Raw genomic sequence first — 20,372 nt, 5'->3', positions numbered from 1 at the left:
ACTTTTAGGTCTGTTCTATCAATATTCCATTCGTAAGGTAATCTTGTACTTACTTACTTAATTCGCTGGTCGTACAGATCAATTGCGATTCCTGACTTCCCGTAAACATTTCCTAAAACTGGCTTGGCTCAATCGTTGGCTCCCGTCTGACAATTACCTATACCAAAAGCCGTGCTACCTCTATCAACAGATTATCTCCATGAGTTCTTAGGCCTTCCACAGGTATTCCAATGGAGCTTCAGCAGATCTTATAATGGAACTTCCACAGTTCTTCTAATGGAGCTTCCACAGGTTTTCTAATGGAACTTCCACAGTTCTTCTAATGGAGCTTCCACAGTTCATCTGAAGGTGCTTCCACAGATCTTGTAATGGAGCTTCCACAGTTCTTCTAATGGAGCATCCAGAGACCTTCTAATTGAGCTTACACATGTCATCTAATGAAGCATCTACAGATCCTCTAATGGCGCTTCCACAGGTCTTCTAACAACATGTTCTGCCAAATGGAACCTGTTCACATTAATTCTGCTAATTGTCGATACCAAATGCCTTGAAGGTAATCTTGTAGTTCTCTGAAGTCAACGTTGCCTAGAGTTCCGATTTCTTCTTGATCTTGACGACTGTAGAGATAATATGCATATGCATATGTAGATAAGGATTGACTATACTACGATGTAGTAGCTATATTAATATGAAAATAAAACACATTTTTTGATTTTTCAAAATTTTTTCGATTTTTTATTATTTTTTAATTTTAATGTTTTTGAAAATTATAAATTATGTCCTACAGAGTTTTTCATTTTTCTTTTTTTTTTTGGATGATGATGATAAGTACAAAAAAATGTACAAGTTATTTTTATTATTTCTTGTTCGTCTATTGAATTTTTCTTTAACTTCTTATTTTTATGGGATTTTTTTTGTATCGTTTTTTTCTAAAAATTATTTAATCTTTTTGTCAAAAATTGTATTTTTCCTATTGTATTTTTGTATATTCACGAATGAGGAAGGACATTAATGTATCGGTTTTTTTTTTCACTCGCATTCAATCTCAAGCATATTCACAATTTTTTTTATTTTCTTCTTTTTATGCATACAATATATAAAAACCTTATGTCATAAATCATTTGGCAATCATGTAGTTTGTTTTATAGCGCCACATATGAATGTATCATAATCGTCGTCTTCCTTTTGTAATCATTTTTTTACTTTATTTTTTTGTTTACTTTACTTTCTTTTATCAATCTTATCATGATTCTCAGCGCATTTTCTGGGTATTAGGGGAATTTTCGCACGTTTCTTATTTTGTGATTCAATTTCGACGAAATAATCCATTTTGGTATGACTTAACTCTGATATAAAGCTACACAACAATTTTCTACAATTTTTAAGTGTCAAGTTTCCACAACAGTAAGCATCTAATAAAGTTTATGAATCATAAATCAGAAAATTGACTTGAAAAATTCTGTGGGTCTATAAACAATATTTGAGAACGGGAAGCATAAAAAGCAGACTAGATAAGCGAATGTTCGGAAATTACGTAGCGCTTTCGAGGAAGTGAATCAGCAATTTTGTTATGGAGTTCAAATTTTGGGTTCATGATTTTGTTACCCCAGCTATAATGAGGTATTAAAATGCAATATTTTTGACGTAACGTAATTTCCGAATGATTCCTAAGTATAAAGAGTAATCAACAGTTATCAAGGTTATCTTTATTTACACTTCTTAATGATCTAGATTATATAATCTTCAAATAACTGAGTGTAAATAGAGTCGACCTTGCAGATGCCATAGAACTTCTTTAAATCAGAACTTGAAGTCAACTTGGATTTTATGTGGATTCTACTAACTTTTTCATACAATGTCCTAGTCAAGGCTCAGACTAGGGTTAACAATCCCGGAATGAAGCATCAGACGATGGGAATTAAGATTTTGGCCAGGAATTGAAATCCTTAGCTCAGACATTTACCTGAAAATTAAATTATTCTCTGAGCCTTGATCCGAGTCAACTTCAATTTCTATGCTAAGCTCAAGTAACTTTTAATTAGATTATTTGCGAATTCTAGAAATAGGTTGAGGGTTAGTATTTAAACCTAGAATATTCACATGATGTTTGTGACTGCATAGCAGTTACTTATATCCAAGAGCTGTTACTCTGTGTAAGTTGAATTTGGTTTTCAGGTACTTCAAAAGGATAATAATCATTTAAAAATTTTGAGCCTAATTTCTAAGCTACTCCGATGCAGAGTTGATTTATTTGAATTCGAGGGCAATTTTTGTTTAGCTAGAACAGACAAATGAGAATGCTCAGGAGAATGCCAATTATATTGATTGAGCACCTTCATTCAGGTGAGTATGTTCATTCTCTGCTTCTTGAAGGACAATGCTAGTGTATCAAATGATTTGTCTTGGCATTAACTATCATTGAATATTTCATATTCATCCTGAGAAAAATAAGAACATACTAATGCATAGACAGGTTTTACTTCTATTTTGATCATCGTATGCCATTATCAAGGCATTTTGATTCATAAACATTGGCCTTCATTTTAAAACAGAGGAATCGACTCGAAATTTGTATGAAGTTTTCGAGCTTAAATTAGAATTGCCTTAGAATTCAAATCAATCAACTGTGCTCCCATGACCCTAGCTAAGCTAGACAAAACCACTTAAAATGCGCTGAGCTGGAATTCATTTGTGATGACAATTTTTTCACACTTTCGTCTTCTTTTCTACGAATGTTCAAATTAAATGTAATGCAGTTAGCTACAATACAAAAAGTTTATTATTATTATGATGACGCTAGGAAATGGAGATATCATTATAGTAGAGATAATAAATAGATTCTTTTTTAATTTAAAAGAATGAGTTTTTTTTTCTTTTCTTTTTAAATAAATTAGAGTATGAGGAAGAAAAAAACTAAACATGAAAAATAATGAAATTTTATTTAAATTCCTATAAATATTCGAATGATATTAAAAAGCACAAAAAAACAAAAAAATTATAGCTGTCGATCCTTAAAAAATCTTTATATCAAACTCTAAGCAATATTCTTAATTCACCGAAGCGTATTTTTTCATGAAGTTGTGAAGATTTTTCTCTTTAATTCTTTTAAAGCTCGATTCAGAGAATTATTTGTAGACAAAAATTTGTAAAAAGTTCATTTATTGTTTATTAACCTTACGGGGGGGAGGAGCAAAACTGCAATTCCATAAGCATCATTAATTATTTCGCAGAATATAAATTTAAAATCGGTAAGAAATACTCAAAAAAACAAAAAAATTGTCACAATGTGACCATTTTAATTATTCATAAAATAACCTCGAGTAATGTAAAAGGTCAGCTCTCGTTCATATAGAAAATAATAATCATCGTACAACATATTATATATCACGAGCAGTTTTTATATTCGTGTGAATGAAAGTTCGCTATATTATGCAATCAAAAAAATCTAATAGCAAAAGCATGGATGTTGTTTTAAACTTAATTATTACTTTCTTTTTAGAATAATGTGTTATCCCAATGTATGTTTTATGTATTAACAATATATTTGCATGCTGCTACTCAACTCGATAGAAATTTTTTAATTTTTTTCAGAAACATTTTTTTAAATTTACTTTTTGTGTTCTAATTTGAAAAATGAGCCGTAACATGGAAATAATGGTATAATCCAGTGTTGTTTAAACTTTTTTGTGTGGCACGACACAGTGTGGTTGTAGACATTTGTTTGCGATTTAACATTTATTGGCTGAAATACTTTATGAGACATCAATATAGTAAATATGCTCAGAATTATGTTGAATTCGATTGAAATCTAACTCATGCAACCAATGTATTAAATTGATGTTCCTAAGGAAGTTCAATGATATTTTTCGTTGATGTTCCTTGAGAACGTTAATGTAATACATTTAGTCCATTTTGATTACATAGTTACATTACAACATTATGTCAAACCAGAGCTCGAAGTCAACTCGAATTGAAACTGGAAAAGTCGACTCGAGTCGATACTATTCCATATGAAATTCGAGTCGAGTCCGAACTCTGTTCCTCATCACCTCTAATCAACTAAGGATATAACAAGAGATCTTAAGGTTTTGATGCTTTAATTGAGTCTTCTTAGTCACGACACACTGCAACTTGTTCTACATCACACCAACGTGTCGCACCACACAGTTTGATCAACACTGACATAAATAATGAAGCATACACTAATATCTACACATGAATGTTTTCTTTGTTTTTCAATTATCATTATTATTAATTTTTTTTTTATTTTCTTTATATTTAACAATTAATTTTTGGTGTTCGACTTTAATTAGTACTGATCAATTAAGTTTGTTTTTTCTGCGCATATTTTTAAAACGTCCGTTCATAGTTCACTTTGTGGTGTTGGCTGGATGATTTTTTGAGCTAAATATTTGAGAAGAGATTCTCAAATCGACAACAAAAACTTGTTCTATAATGTTTATGTTTTTGAATATCGAAAAAGATGCCTATGAACACATTCCTTTAGTAAGGTTGCGAAATTTACATAAACTGCTTTACGAATTAGAATGAAAATAAAAATGATAATCGGAATGAAAAACAGTTATTCTGAATTTATTATTGCCACGATATTAAATATAGAAAAAGGTAAAAATTTCAGAAATATATTATTATTGTTTACCAAACAGCAAACTTGTTTCTTAAAGTTTTGAATTTACTGATTGAGCCTGCAGAAATGCGCTGTACTTTTATATGAAATCGGGTTATCTTCTTTACATTTCAACAATGTTTATACAGATCTTAAAAAGAGTTTTAACATGTTGCATCATTTTTATATCAATTAATAATTTTTTTAATTTAATAATTAATAATTTTTTTAATAAATATTTTATGTTCCCATTTTTTAATATTTTTTTTGAAAAAGTTTCACAAAAAACACTTCGATGAACTTCTCCTATATCATCTAGTTGAATCCTCTTTAAAACAAGAGGTTTTACGGTCCATTGTCTTTTACTTTTCCATTTAACCACTTTTTGTGTGTGTGTATGTGTGAGAAAATAATATCATTTATAGATTATTTTCATTTTTTTTTCGTTTCCACTTTCCAAAAAAAAAATTTATTTTTTTGTTATAAAATTACGAAAAAAAAATAATTAGGAAATAAAAATTGAGATAGGGTACCTAATACAGTATAAAAATAAATGATGAAAAGAAAAAAACATTATTGATCATGCAAGATTTTCTTTTTTTTACAGGTTATAATTAAATAAAGTGACAAAAGTAAGAATTTTTCCCTCCCCTACATTAATTTAATTATTTAAATTAACTGTATGTATATTAAATATTCGCTATGATTTTATCCTCGATTTCGTCTCATATGCTATACCACCCCAATGTAGTTTAAATGTCCTTTCTCGCCATCTGATTGCTGGATTGAATAATGCACATGCAAATAGGTATGGTCCAGTAAACTCGCGGAATAACCATCCGACGACAAAATTGAATTTATTAAATGGCAATGGTCCATTCTAAAAAGGTAATTACGCGGACGGGGAAGAGAATAAAGAGAAAAAGGAAAGAAAAAAAAATCATTAAATAAGTTTGCAGCTATTACACAAAGGAAATTAAAAGGAACGGCAATATTGTGAGCTTGGGAATAGTTTTGTCATTATTTTAGTCAGTCCTTGACGCGGTTCTGTCAGCAAGTCATCATTTTTAATGATAGTAAATTAGTTTGAGGATCCAATTCTTGCATTTTAGGTCAAAGTTAATAAAAATAGGAATTAAAGTAATTATCAAAACTTTTAAAATCCTCAACAGTATCCAAAAGTCCTTCAAAAAATTTGTCCGTCGTGTTAAGACACACAAAAAAAAAATTCCGACAAGGTCAAGAGAAAAAACAAATCGATGAAAAAATAAATTTCAATGTCATTATCATGTATATACATATCGTAGGTATTATATAAACACGTACCTGTACCACTGAAAGCATAATCCAGTCAGATAGAAACCATACTAAAATATGTACTAAGTAGAATGGTAAGGCATCCCATTGAAAAAGCACATTGACTGCCCATGATGCCAAACAACCTAGTACCATACATTCACTGGAAAAAGGAAATTAAAGGAATTGTAGAGTAAATTTTGACATGCTAACATTAGAGCTTATGCAATGTTTTTGTTTTACTTTAACAATAATAATAAAATAAAAAATAATGAGTGAAAAATGCATGAAATGCATTGCATAAGGAAACAGGCGATTGAGCGAACGAATGAGTAAATATACATACCTAAGCGGTTCAAGAATTATTAAATGCGGCACCATTGCGACCCGTAATTTCGCCCATCGCGTGAGACGTAATTGAAAGCTTGTAATATCGCATATGCCTGAATTTTGCCATGCAGGTTGACTACTAATAGCGGACTTCCATCCCGCATCACTTATTGATTTGGCTAGGAAGAAATCCTCAGCAAGATAACAGCCGAATGACTGTAGACCACCAATTTCCTCCAACACATCACGACGTATTAATGATGACATTCCTGTATGACAAACGGCACCGAGGAGATCAGCCGTAAGATACATACGGGCTTGGTATGTGCCAAAATAAATTTTCTCAAATGTCGCTGCAAATCCTTCACGATCGCATGTGAATGGCAGCTGATGAACTAAGGCAATTCCATCTTTCATATGTTGTACCATATCGAGTAGAGTATCTTCTTTCATTCTTATTCCACTGTCGGATATCATGATAAGCTCATGTTTTGCATTTACATAACCAGCATTTAAGTTATTAATTTTTGGATTAACTCCAACTTTTGATCCACCGAGGTATAAATGAGCATCTACTTTTGGATATTTATCTATTAAATTATTAACTACTGCCACAGCAGGATCTTCCTTATCTTCTATACAAAATAATAGCTCATAGGATGGATATTGCATAGTAAAAAATGTTTCAAGATTCGGCGATAAATTCGGATCGACACCCATCAATGGCTTCAATATTGAAACGGAGGGTAACGGTGATTCTCGTGGCAGTAGACATGGTTTCTTGTGCAATTTGATTTTGCTATAAAAGAGATAAAGGAAAAAAAAAGTATTAAAATTTTGTTAGATAACATCGAATGACAGTCATTAATGACAATTAGAGGAACTTTCAATATCACGATTCGTACTTATATTACAATGTATGCATAGTCGTGTATATATAATTTCTTACAATATTCTTTTCATGTGTGGCTTTGAACTTGTTCAGTAAAAAATTTAAATGGGTTTATAGACAAATGACTTTTGAGTTGCAAAAAAATTACTTCCTTTGCACGTCGTGACTGTACTTAATATTTGCCAAAAAAATTCATTTTCTATTCATGACTTAATTGACTTTCTTTACATCTGGATAATTAAATTTTAATTGTTACTAAAAAAAAATGTTTAACTTCTGCTCATTAAAAGGAATTATAAAATCCAAATATATTATTAAGAAGCATAAAAGTCACGGTCATTATCGTTTCGTCCGCATCAATCAATAAAATTCATCCCAAACAGACGTAGCATTCGTGAGTATTATTAACGCGTGTCGACGTTATACGGCTTTTTCGCAAAAAAACAAAATGATTATGGTGAAATTCAGTGGATGAGTAACTTACTGAGTATATCTTGGTTATAAATAATACGCTCAGGATTTTGAATTCTTTTGGTCAATTTTATATCTGATGTAATCTTAGTAGACATCTATAGCTAATGAATTGATTAGAAAATCATAATTATATATGCCAACTAAAGATTACATCCATTTTACGATTGACTAAAAGATTTAATATTCTGTGCGTATTTTGTATATATAACACAGTTATAGTCACAGTCAGTTACGCAACAAAAGAATTTCACCATCTCGTTTCAAGGCATTCAAGGGCATGAAGCTAAACTGATCTAGAATTTTTGAATAAATTAGCAATTATGTAAATATTATAGATGCTCTGACGTCATGGCTGGGACACGTGGTGTTGTTTGACTCACTTCCCCTTTTTGGAAAGAATTTCTGCGATTTTTTAAAGTTTTTCGTGATAAAAAATCCCTACGCCCCTAAAATTGTACGATGACTATAGAAATCGTTACTTTGATCTCACTGATGAATCTACAAACCCGGCTTTAAATTATTGACATCATCCACAATAACAAATCCCCATATAATCTCCGAAAATCATCAATCAATCAATATTCAGCGGTAAATTTTTGTTTCTCGCACGAAATTCATTCTGAATTGTTGCACAGCTTATGAATGTAGAGGAAAATAATTATGCATAACTTGTTATTGAAGCAAAACTATCATTAATAGGCATTCAGAATAAATTCCAGTAATTAAAAAGATATTTCATTTTAAATTGATCATGACCTGTAGACTATGATGTATTATTATTTATTACGATATGTTTCCTACATAGCCAACTGTATTAGTCGAATCGCAGCATAATATTCTTTAGAAATATTAAGCTATAGCCGAAAAAGAAAAATACTTCTTGCAAATTATAGAATTTCATCATAAAATGAGCTGTTCGGTAAGCATTTGATGACTGAGTACACAAAGAATTATATTGAGTCATGCATTAACTCTTTAATGAGTAGCTTTTATCAACAAATTGAGTAACAAAAGTATAAATTTTTCAAAGAAATTTGATGCGCTAAATGACACATTTAATACTTTTAAATTCCTTAACAAGTGTCCGAGTGACTCAATTCGGAAACGATGTCACGGTGATGTCATAGCAACATCGCGTCTTATCGTGATTGCAGCTGTCTCCTAGTTCACACGATGTGCTGTTCGGGACAACAAATGCTAGTACAAATGTGACAGTAATTTTATATTTTTATCAGTGATGATGTGAGGTAGTAAAAAATCAGAACCGAATGACACTCGATTCATGCACGTTATCTTGACAATTTAATTGAGTATTGAAGTGCTCGCTGATTGTGATAAAGCACTTAAACCAAATATCATTATCAATTCCAAATATTTACACCATAAGTGATTGCTTTTTTACCCCATTCCAGTAATCAATTACAATTCATGTCGCGAACATAATGCAATTTATCATTATTTTATGTATATATATTTAAGTTGGTTAGAAACTTAATAATTCTGATTAAATGTAAGTTAATTTGATGATGATAATTCCCATAGTACTCATGAATTTGTCATGACGATGTGATGATGATTAAATTAAATTATTCATGCGGACCATACATGCGGGTTTGAAAATCATTGTTATTGTGCATAATATACCAGAATATTCAGAGATGTATTCAAAATTTAATAAATTTTTTATCACATTAATGGACCATTAGTAAGTGTGGCTATACAATATACATTGTATGTGATTCAATCATCGAGAGTACAGGCATGTAATGTGACATAATTGGAGAATTTATCTACTTAAACTAATAAAAGACAATAACAACATTAATGTATTCATGTACATACATTGTATTGCATATGTATAGTTCATTCATAACATAAACTAAGCACGAAAATAATAGTCGAATTCCCCAAACCAAACATCACATAAATTATTACTAAGGAATTGAAACAATCTATGATAGAATTTAGTTTTGGGAACCACAATATATACATGCTCTGTACAATGGACATCATAAAATATTTACGATAATTTCTTTTGTGGTCTTTTTCTTCTTATTCTTATTTTTGTTTTGTTCTGTTTTTTTCATTCAATAAAGAAATGTGGAATTAAATTCTGATTTACTATTAGGCTTCAAAAAATCAGATTAAGTTAAAAGAAATTGACATTGCATGAACTGTATAAGTGCACAAATTCCTACTAGCCTGAATAGACAGGGAGCACATGTCGGTGAACATGCTAATGTGAGCTTGCACTTCCATGCAACTCTGCTCAGAAAGCACGGTCTTAAGAATGTATTCAAAGCACATTGTGAACACGTGTGAACATGTGGTGTGACATAAGACATTCTTTTGAGAAATGTAATGTGACGTAAGACATTCTTTTGCGAAACATCATGTGACGTAAGACATTTTTTGGGAAATGTCCTTGTGACATAAACTAAAGCATCCTCAGAACATTCTTATCGAGCATGTTAAACGATGATTTTGAATGCACGATGCCCAGAACCGTGTTCAGTATTGTGGACACGCTCATTGTAAACTCGGGTGTATATCAACTATGTAAATTAATTTATTTAATTTGATTTGATTTAATTCGTCAATCATAGACTGATTTGAATATATTTTAATTTAATTTACATCGTAGATAAGGTTCGATCAGACCATTTTACTAAATTATTGAAAAACACGGATATCTGTTTAAATTCTTAAGTAAATATTACGTAGAATGTTTAAAAAATATGTTTTTAATTGACTCATATGGAACCAAATCAAGCACACTTTATCCAAACAACAATGTCTAACTAAGCGAGTTATTTTATCAAGAAAATGTCACAAACTTGTGAATTTCAACAAAAAAACACTTTCTTTATTTAGAAATGTGATACTGTAAGGGAAAAGATTAATATAAAAAAAATAATAAAGTAAGCACGTGGATGACCAAAGTCCACTTTCATTTTGCCGGTTCGATTTGAAAAATGAGATGAGAATGCAATGTCAGACAGTTCACGTTACATTTAAAAAGACTTGATTTGAATATTTACGACTTTAAAATTGAAATTCATTGTAGAAATTGAGGATGAATTTGCCTAGAAACTTCTATTTTTGTTGATTGCGATAAAGGCTGATATGATGTTGATTTTAAAGTGATTAAGGAATTTTGGAATATTCTCGAATGAAGCTGATTCATTAAATAGCTCGAGTGGTGCAATACCCGCACTTTTAGCCCTTTAAATGACTCAAAATCAGTCGTTCCGATACAATAAGGGCAACTTCACATCGTACCCTAAATACGGCGACGTAAAGCTGACCTTGGGAGTACGTTGTACTTTTCGGCTAGCCTTTGAAGCTTAACAGATTGTAGTGCTGAAAATTTTATGAAGCATAGATTTATCTGTCAAATTATCATAATCTGGTTCTGTCATTGAATACAAGATTAAAGGACTGATATAAGATAAACAATTAAATTTAAATATGGGTTCTGACCGAAGCCTTTTTGATAAAAACATGTGGAAATCGATGATGATAGTTTTTAATTAACTTAAGCATTTCAATGTCAAATCTCCCACGCATGAGAACATCAAGTGGACATAAATCAGCAATAAAAAACTAAAGTCATCACTAAGGTATGTGTTACGCAAGAGAATATGATCGAAAAGAATTTAATAACAATATAAATTAGTTGTCAAATGTAGGCGAATGATTTACAAAAACAAATAGTAAGGCACGCATCACTCGAACGTAGAATTCGGCAAAAAAAAAAAACTGAACAAATTTTTTTTACTCTACAAATAGAATTTCCTCATCTGTTACGAATATTTTGTCATACAGACTTTCTCAAGACACTATGTATCTGTTTGCTCATATTTTATTCGGTCAGGGAGATCTGTTGTCAAATTCGTCACTAATTATTATGACTTTTTAAAAAATGTCACTCATTACACTAATCAGTGTTGTACAAACTTTTTTGTGACATGACACATCTTTGTGGTAAGCCTCGACCGAAACCACATTAGTCATACGATTTATGTCATTTTCACGATGTGTCGCGACACAGAGGTTGCACAACACTGCTTGCACTAATCAGAATCATAAACGGCACATCTTGTGTTGAGTCTTAATCGACTCGATATACGGTGCATGACATTGCCGTGGCGTGTCACGACACAACGTTTATACAGCACTGCACTATTCAGAATCAAACAAAACAAGTCAGGTACTTAGCATACAAAAAGGTAATTCGAACAACTCTATTAATACTTGGGAGTGTTACAAATAGTAATTAATTTGTTCTGTATAAAGCTCCGTTGACTTAACTTATCAATTTAAATATTTATTTACATGAGTTTCTAGTTCGAACATGGAATTTATCACGTTTTTTCATTCTTTATTATTTCTCCATTTTAAATATTCTTTCAACATACATTTTTATGAGCCTATATTCCATAAATAGCTCGAATTTCCTTTTCGTTGCCGTCAACTTATTTCCTCAAATCGCACTTCAATATTTTATTTTTCTCTCTTCTCTCTGTTCTATAAAAGGATTCTATAAGCTTTGAGCATACTTAATGTTCAACAACCTTTTTTACTTCTTCTTTCCTCTTTTTGCCAGTTTATATAAATAAGGAAAATAATGTAAATATTATGATGATTGAACGTGTCTGAATAGAAACAATTCAGCCTTTTACATAAATGAATTATTTAATGTTAATACAATATATAGTTAATTAGATTAAATTTTCTTTAAGGGTTGCTTATTAATGACGTCTAGTGCTTTTGAGTGATTGAAAGAGGGTGGAGGCACTTTGTGACACAATCAGAGCACGGAATTGACACTGATTGATTTTGTATAGGAATTTTGGTTTGAGTTGACCCGAATCCTTTTAAAATTAGAGACCATTTCGAGTTCTGGTGACACTGTTGTGTGTTTTTGTTCCGAAGCACACGTTACGCAACATGCGACACGCGTGACACAAGATTTTGGTCAAGAACCATTTCTTTTACGAATTATTTACTACCCGAACTGTGCGAAACGCAAAATTTAAATTTTTTGCCATAAAACTGCGCAAAAGTCAGCCGTCACGTAGTCGTCAGACTTTCCTCACGTAACGCGGCGACGTAGTGTCGCCCTAAGCAACTATGTTTTGCTGTTTGATATTTTCACTAAAAAATGCTGTCTAAGTATAGATGACAAACATTTTTGATATCAAATAATCTCAACTAGACAAATCTAAAATGAGTCAGTTCCATGAATTAATGTTAGCAACGTTGCTTATGAAGAATGTATGAACATGCCATAAAAAGTCACATTTTTCAAAAGACGTCATTATTGAATGACTCAATGCTACATTTTACATATTAATAATCATTCATAGAGTTAAAGCTTTATCAATTTATAGAATTTCATTCCAATCATATTAAGATAATTGCCTCCCAACAAGAGCATGTCCCGAAAACAAAATTCCCCAACTGATTAACTTTATTAATTTCGTAGAATTTAATAAATGGACACAGCAATTTCAGCTAATAAAAGAATTTTTCCCAATACAAATATTTCACTACGGTTTAAAAATGTTCAATTGCCAATTGAATTTCAATTTGCTAAATTGTGTTTATTTGATGTTTTAAAACATATTCATGTTTTAGTCTATGGACTTACAATACAAACAAATGTGAATTAAATATTTTCATTTATTGAAGTGTAGCTGTAAATATTTGAGCATGATAAGAGAAAAGAAAAAGAAATTATTGCACATATATATAGAAATTATAAATGAGGAACAAATAACTAAAGTTATCTATGAACTCGTTCACAAAAAGTCAAGTATTTGACTTTCTGTTGCGTTCATCATTCCATGAAGTAATATCAAGTAATGTACGACAGCGTACGAAAAATGTTTTTCTTACATTTTGTTAAAAAACAACTTGTTAAAGTCATCGAGGTAGATGACACATGGGAGCAGCAACATTTGTTTATTCAATTAGCATGCCTGATAAAGTGCAAATTTATTTGAATTGGATTTTAACGATTTTATAGAAATTTGAACTAAGTATTTATTCTAGAATTACGTAATTTGTTTAGTGGGTTTGTGTGCAAATTTATTGGAATTCGAGAATAAATATGAAGGTTGTCATGGACGTAAGCTATGAAGGATAATCCCCCATTGAGTTCCGAGAAGAAGAAAAACGACCTTCGGAAATGCAAATTTCCTGCAAAAACTCTACACAGTAATAACTAAGCTACAAATTAAATGATCTTCAAGCTTTCATAACAAGTATGACAACAAATTACACTTTCATGTTTCATAAGCAACATTTCTACTGTCTCAATACGGAGATACAAGTCAATCACGTGAAATCATTTGACTGGCAGTTTCTTATCTGCTCAATTTCTCGGACGATTACGACATTAAAAAATAAAATTACTCTGGAAACATGACGAAGCAGACGGACTGAATTAAAAAATATTCATTTACCGATAATGACTGTGTGAATCACTCAAAAAATCATAAAGCAAAGGAATCTTTTAAAGTAACTAAAAATTTAGCTTTAAAACTTGAGGATGGAACCATCAAATACAAATTAGCATTGACGCTGGTCATTAAGTACACAAATGGTCTCGCATAGCCTAAACATTCAATTCAAAAATACTACACGTGCTGTCTATAGACATAATTCATTGATTCAGACAACAATGAATCCAGTTAAGTCTAATATTAATTTCTTATCAGTTAAATGAGTAGGCTTTTTCGGGTGCTTAATAAATCCTATTGTCATCACGTAGTTTTTATCTAATTAGTTGGTCTATAAATTAGACAGTCAGACGCACGTAAGTAAATAAACGTACTATCTATCAAAATGAACATAAAATCCAATTAATTTTTTTGTTTAAATCGCAACCGAAATATGAAATTTTTTTATTAGAGCATTTTCATTATGGGAAACGATAGGATTGCCTGCACTTTGTCTGACTGACTGTTGCGTAACTAGGATGATGTGGTTTTTGGTTTCATATGCGTGGAAAAGACAGGAATGGTACAGAAAGATCCCTACGGTACCGAAAAGCGGTTGCTTTGACTTTTGGAGCTTTTACCGATGTTTTCACCGAGTTAGACATGGGAAGTCTTCCCCAGCCTATAGTACATGTATAACGTAGTAAGAGAACGGGCCCTTCCCGGAAAGAATTGACTATTTCCTAATAATTTGAAGCTTTAATGCTGGAATCATGACTTTTATCACATTTCGATTATCTACGTGCAAAATGCGCTTCCGCCAGTCACGTATGACTTTATGCTAGTTTTTATTTTACAAAACAAGATAAGAAGAAACGCGTAAAGAGAAAACTTCCAAAAAATAATAACAACAAGACGAGACAATGCACGATAATTGTAATTTTTTTGTTTTTTAGCAACGGATATTTACATTCAATTAACATACGACGTGATAAATTCCATCTACAATTGTTAAGTTTGCGCATTTCCATTAATAAGAAGAAGGAATACGACAAAAAATGTGTTAAATTGAAAGGCAAACTAAAGCTTTAGATAAGATGATGTTAGATAACTTTGTCATTCTTATATGGAAATGAAATGTATGAATGTCGACATGACTATAAATGCTTAGTTGAAGAATTTGCTGGAAATAATGCCTTCATGTGTGCCAGCACTTTGTATGTTTGCCTGCGAAAAATAAAGTTTGGCTTTATTCACCCAAATAAAATATATTTAAATAATTAATGAAATGTGTGAATGATAAATACAAGCTAGGTACGTAACTATAAGAATGTAAGTTCTAATAATCTCTCAAAATGTTCGGAAGGAATTAGAGTCGCTAGAAAATCACGCGTAACTGACTGATTTTTGCATGTTTAATTCAATTTTCAGTTCTTATAAGAATTTACGGTGGTATTTTTATTAAGTGAAACTTTTTTTGTTACAAAACACCTTGATGCCAATTCACCATAAAATGTATATTTAATCGAATTTATTCATACTTTTTTTGTGCTAAGAACGCAAGAAGAATTCCGTAGCAAAATAGTTATTTATTTTGCGACTTTGCAAATACTTATATAGTAAGAAACAGCACCGAATGACTGTGTGATTTTTTCTTTCTTTTTTTGAATAATTTATTGATAATATGATGATGCGATTTTGATGACGAAACGATACAGTGACTCTCAATGTCACAAGCAGTAAACGAGTGAGAGAATGAATCATATCTTATATATAAACTTGTATACAACAACTGTGTTCAAAAGTCAATTTTCTACTACGTAAGCTGGGTAAATACATGATGAATAATTATAGCGATATGCTATGGCGCGATTTTCTTGATTTAAAGAAGTTCACAGGCACAAAATAAAAAAATCTATCAAACAAACGCCGTTCCGCGTCTTTTTTTTTCGTTATTTCTATTCTCCATTCGTTCTGTGCTGTATATTACATACTTTTTTGATGTTATATGGAGGAGAAAAGAAGGATTGGTTTTTGATGACGGCTTTTTTTACAGTAGCAAAATTAATCACGCAATCCCTTTACGAGAGAGAAAATAAAAAGGGTATTTCCAATCATGATATTGGCTTCATTTTTCACCATAACATTCCATACCAATATTATTAAAACTAACTAGTTTTAAATGCCCCATAGCAGCCCGCGTACGACGAGAATCTTTTATTTATTTACTCTATTAGCTGCTCTTACTGCTGTAGAAGTTACGCCAACACATTAGAATAAAGCACCTTGAATAAGGCGTTTTACACACATATTTTTTCGATAGTAAAAATTTATATATATTATAAATATATTCACTTTTTATTGAATGCTCGAATTTTTTGGGCGGTGGGCATTTTTGTGTAGCAAAAAAAAAAAAGAAATTTTCCTCTTCTTCACATTCACAAAATATAAAAATGTGAAAAAAGTCATTTGTGGCTTGAGATCGATAAGGAAATTCTTTTTTTTTCCGCAAAATATATCTCATGACTTACCCGTAAGTAATTCCAAATATATGTAGAAGTAGATTTCCACAATAAAAGATGAATAAAGCTATTGCAAAACCATAAATATAAATGGAAAATGACATTTTAGGAAAATAATTTTCATTATTTTCGTGGAATTTCACGAAACTTTCAATTTTTTTTTTCTGCACAAAATTTTCACTCTTCTTTATCTTAATTTTCTTGCTATTTTTATCTTTTAATCATTTTGTCATTTAATTATTTTAAACTTTAATTTCACAAACTAACTATTATATTATTAAATAATTTTGTTACTCTGCTTTAAATTAACTAAATTCTTTAATGTATTAAAAGAAAAATTATGAAAATTTTTTTCTTTCACTAAAAATCCTCATTTTTATCCTCGATTACTATAATTATTTGTTAATTTTTTCAAGATTTTTAATCACGCGCGTAATTGAAAATACTTTAACTTATGATTTCTAGAACGCGGAGCTTGATAATGAATAAAATGTTGAGGAACAAAAATTATTTACACTTTGTGACTACTTGATTTTCTCACGGAATACTGACCGTATGATCCTTGTCAATTTAGCTCAGAAATTTGAATTTCGAAAATACGTTATGCCTGTTTTATCCTTTTTAAACGCTTTAAAATTGAATCTTATAGGTAATTATTATTGATTCATGATTCCTGGGTGAGCATTATTCTCTATAAAGCTATAATTAAGGAAAAGCTCATTATTGGGTAACACCCTATTGCTTAATCATCAAACTGAGCAACTCGAGGGGAAATAAAGGGGAAAATATAACAATGACCGCATCAACGTTGAATTTCATGTATTTACGCAATGTCGATGTAATCTAAATGGCTTAAAAGATACAGGCTTAGGAAATAAGTAATCTATTTCATCTTGGTAGTTAAACGTGCTGTAATTAAGGAGGTAATTCAATTTTTGATGATTGCATGATTTCCCCTCATTCTAGCTAATCTGATAACGCTCATTTGAAAAAAAGTCCGTTAAAATCGACATGTCGAAAATGCTATGCAATTAATTTATATCTTTTTATGACCAGACATCTCATGTGATCATGCCAAAAGGATTCAATAATCAATGTAATTAGGTCTGAGTTCATCAAATACATTAGTTTATGTCAAAGAATTGCAAATTTCAAGAACACTTAAAGCCGTTAAGAAAAGATTCCAAAATTCAAATTTTTGTCGAAATTTCCGTTATTTTTTGCTGGCAATTTCATCGGATTTTCCCTTCAATTTTAAGAAATTAGAAAAAGCATTGAATTGTGCAATAATTTTATTAAATGCAGACTAATTAAGAATAAACTGTACATAGATATTAAAAGAAAGTTATAAAGATCACGCCAGTTCAGTGAAATAATCATTCCCCTGTTGATAACACAGAAAAATTTATTTACATTCAATTTTTTGCTTTCTAATTTTTTGTTCCATCTAAAAATTAATTAAACTTCATCCTTAAGTATTCCATAATTTAATTAAAGTCTCGAGTATCGTTTAATTTGTTGAATATATCTTGTTATTGATTAAAAATGCAAAATTCAGTTACTGTTATTGCTCCTGTAAACATTGCTGTTATTAAGTACTGTAAGTATTGATAAGTGATGAAAGCTGTGCTAAATAATTAATTAATTCTATTTTTATATCAGGGGGAAAGCGTAATGAGTCATTAATTTTACCTATAAATGATTCTTTATCGGTCACTCTCTCAACTGCTGACGTAAGTATAAAATATCATTGACATTCTTTTCTTTCCTTAATCTCCACTTCCTCATCACATGTAAATTTACATATTCATTTATTCATCATCGACTGATCATCATCACATTTTTTTCAGTTATGCAGTAAAACGACAATAAGCGCTGATCCGTCATATGAGAATAATCAGATCATATTGAATGGAAAGGAAGAGAACTTTGAGAATGAAAGAATTCTACGATGTTTTGAGATGATTAAGCAGAGAGCACTAGAGGCTGATTCATGTCCAAAGGAATTGCTAGATTATAAAATTCATGTAGACTCGGAAAACAATTTCCCAACTGCCGCTGGATTAGCAAGTTCAGCATCCGGCTATGCATGTCTCGTATTTGGAATGGCTCAACTTTATGGCTTGAAAAAGCAAGAAATATCCGATATCGCAAGAATGGGATCAGGTTCAGCATGTCGTAGTATTTATGGTGGATTCGTTCAATGGCAAAAAGGTGTCGAATTAGATGGAAGTGATTCAATGGCTGTACAAATTGCACCAGCTTCTCATTGGCCTGATCTTCATGTATTGATTCTTGTTGTTAATGATAACAAGAAGAAGGTCGGTTCAACCTCAGGAATGGCACGAAGTGTTGTCACATCAGAATTGATTAAATATCGCGTAGAAAAATGCGTACCACAACGAATTCATTCAATTACTCAGGCTATTAAGGATCGAGATTTTTCAAAATTTGCTGAGATTACAATGAGAGATTCCAACCAATTTCATGCAATTTGTTTAGATACATATCCTCCATGTGTCTACATGAATGACGTATCTCATGCTATTGTTAGTTATGTCCACGAATTTAACAAAACTGAAGGTAATGTGATTTAAATTTAATGGTAATTAGGCACTAATTAAGAATATTTATATGCAGGTGAAACGAAAGTTGCTTACACATTCGATGCTGGTCCGAATGCATGCCTTTATCTACCTGAAAAATGCGTTAAACGTGTACTTTCATTTATAAATCATGTATTTCCAAATGATAATCAGGAATCTGTTGAGTATTTACGTGGAACACCAGTCGAGTTGGAGAATGAGGTAAGAAGCTATAAAAAGTTCATATATACAAAATTTTTGATTATTTGTTTAATTATTTTGCAGGAAAATGATTTTAGTCAGTTTACACCGTACGCTAAAAATTCATTGAAATACATAATTCATACAAAAGTCGGTGACGGTCCATCAATCGTTGAATGACGTTACGAAGGTCGATAGCTTATTGTTGAAATCATCAAGCAATACACGATCAAATCGAATCTCGTCAATTCCATAGGAAATATATCTTTAGGTGCATTTTGGTTTATGTCTGTTGGTTTTAAACTATCCGTACATTAACATTAAAAAAAAAAAACTTAATTATAGATTAAAAAGTATTAATTTCAAATCAGATCTTTTGGTTGGAGGGCATTAATGTTTTTAATTTTACTTAATGTAATAAAACTTATTTAATTTCACGAGAGAAAGTTGTTCATACTTAAGTAACTATTTTATGATTTATGGCTTACTTATAGCTTTAGCTTTGACTTTGTGAATCATATACGAACTACGAGAATTAGTCAGTATCAAACGTCGTGTAAACAATATCAATTTTCAAAATTAACAGATTGCAAATTTCGGCAGAATGAATCATATATCAATCATCTGATGAGTTTTCGGAGAAATGTACGTGGAATGTTGTATCTGGTTTACAATTCTGGTGAAAAATCTGGAATTTCAACAGAAATATAATTAATGGATTTCAAAACAAATCAAACGAATTCATTTATCAACAGAACTAGCTATACTTTATTGGTAATAAACTCAAACAAAGGTCACATAAATACCTATGAAATGACAAAGTGTGACAAAGTACAATAAACTGGATAAATCGATGTTTATTAGAGAATTTATACATAAAGTAATGACGGATATATTGATTATCTTATTTTCCGGATCTGAATGTCGTTAGAACTTTTATTGCTGTTCCATTATTCTTGTTTGGTGTAACGGCGTAACAAGGATGAGGAAAATACT

At 30.9% G+C, this 20,372-nt stretch overlaps 2 protein-coding genes across 2 annotated transcripts; one reads left to right on the top strand and one right to left on the bottom strand.

Moving 5' to 3' along the window:
- Positions 1-784: 784 nt before the first annotated feature.
- GlcT (ceramide glucosyltransferase) lies at positions 785-17,122 on the bottom strand. The gene is made up of 4 exons (XM_070633682.1): positions 16,600-17,122; positions 6,270-7,052; positions 5,954-6,086; positions 785-5,507 (listed from the first exon to the last, which is right to left on the bottom strand). The coding sequence occupies exons 1-4, from the start codon at positions 16,692-16,694 to the stop codon at positions 5,328-5,330; spliced, it is 1,191 nt and encodes a 396-aa protein (XP_070489783.1). The 5' UTR covers positions 16,695-17,122; the 3' UTR covers positions 785-5,327.
- Positions 17,123-17,963: 841 nt separating this feature from the next.
- On the top strand, positions 17,964-19,816 carry Mvd (mevalonate diphosphate decarboxylase). Its single transcript, XM_070634311.1, has 5 exons — positions 17,964-18,190; positions 18,253-18,323; positions 18,441-19,173; positions 19,231-19,397; positions 19,461-19,816. The coding sequence occupies exons 1-5, from the start codon at positions 18,136-18,138 to the stop codon at positions 19,554-19,556; spliced, it is 1,122 nt and encodes a 373-aa protein (XP_070490412.1). The 5' UTR covers positions 17,964-18,135; the 3' UTR covers positions 19,557-19,816.
- Positions 19,817-20,372: the final 556 nt, after the last annotated feature.

The sequence above is a fragment of the Chironomus tepperi genome, unplaced genomic scaffold, assembly GCF_022539635.2.
Source record: "Chironomus tepperi strain 1889 unplaced genomic scaffold, CSIRO-AGI_Ctep_v1 contig_9, whole genome shotgun sequence".
Taxonomy (NCBI): domain Eukaryota; kingdom Metazoa; phylum Arthropoda; class Insecta; order Diptera; family Chironomidae; genus Chironomus; species Chironomus tepperi.
This window is presented reverse-complemented; position numbering and strand designations above follow the sequence as displayed.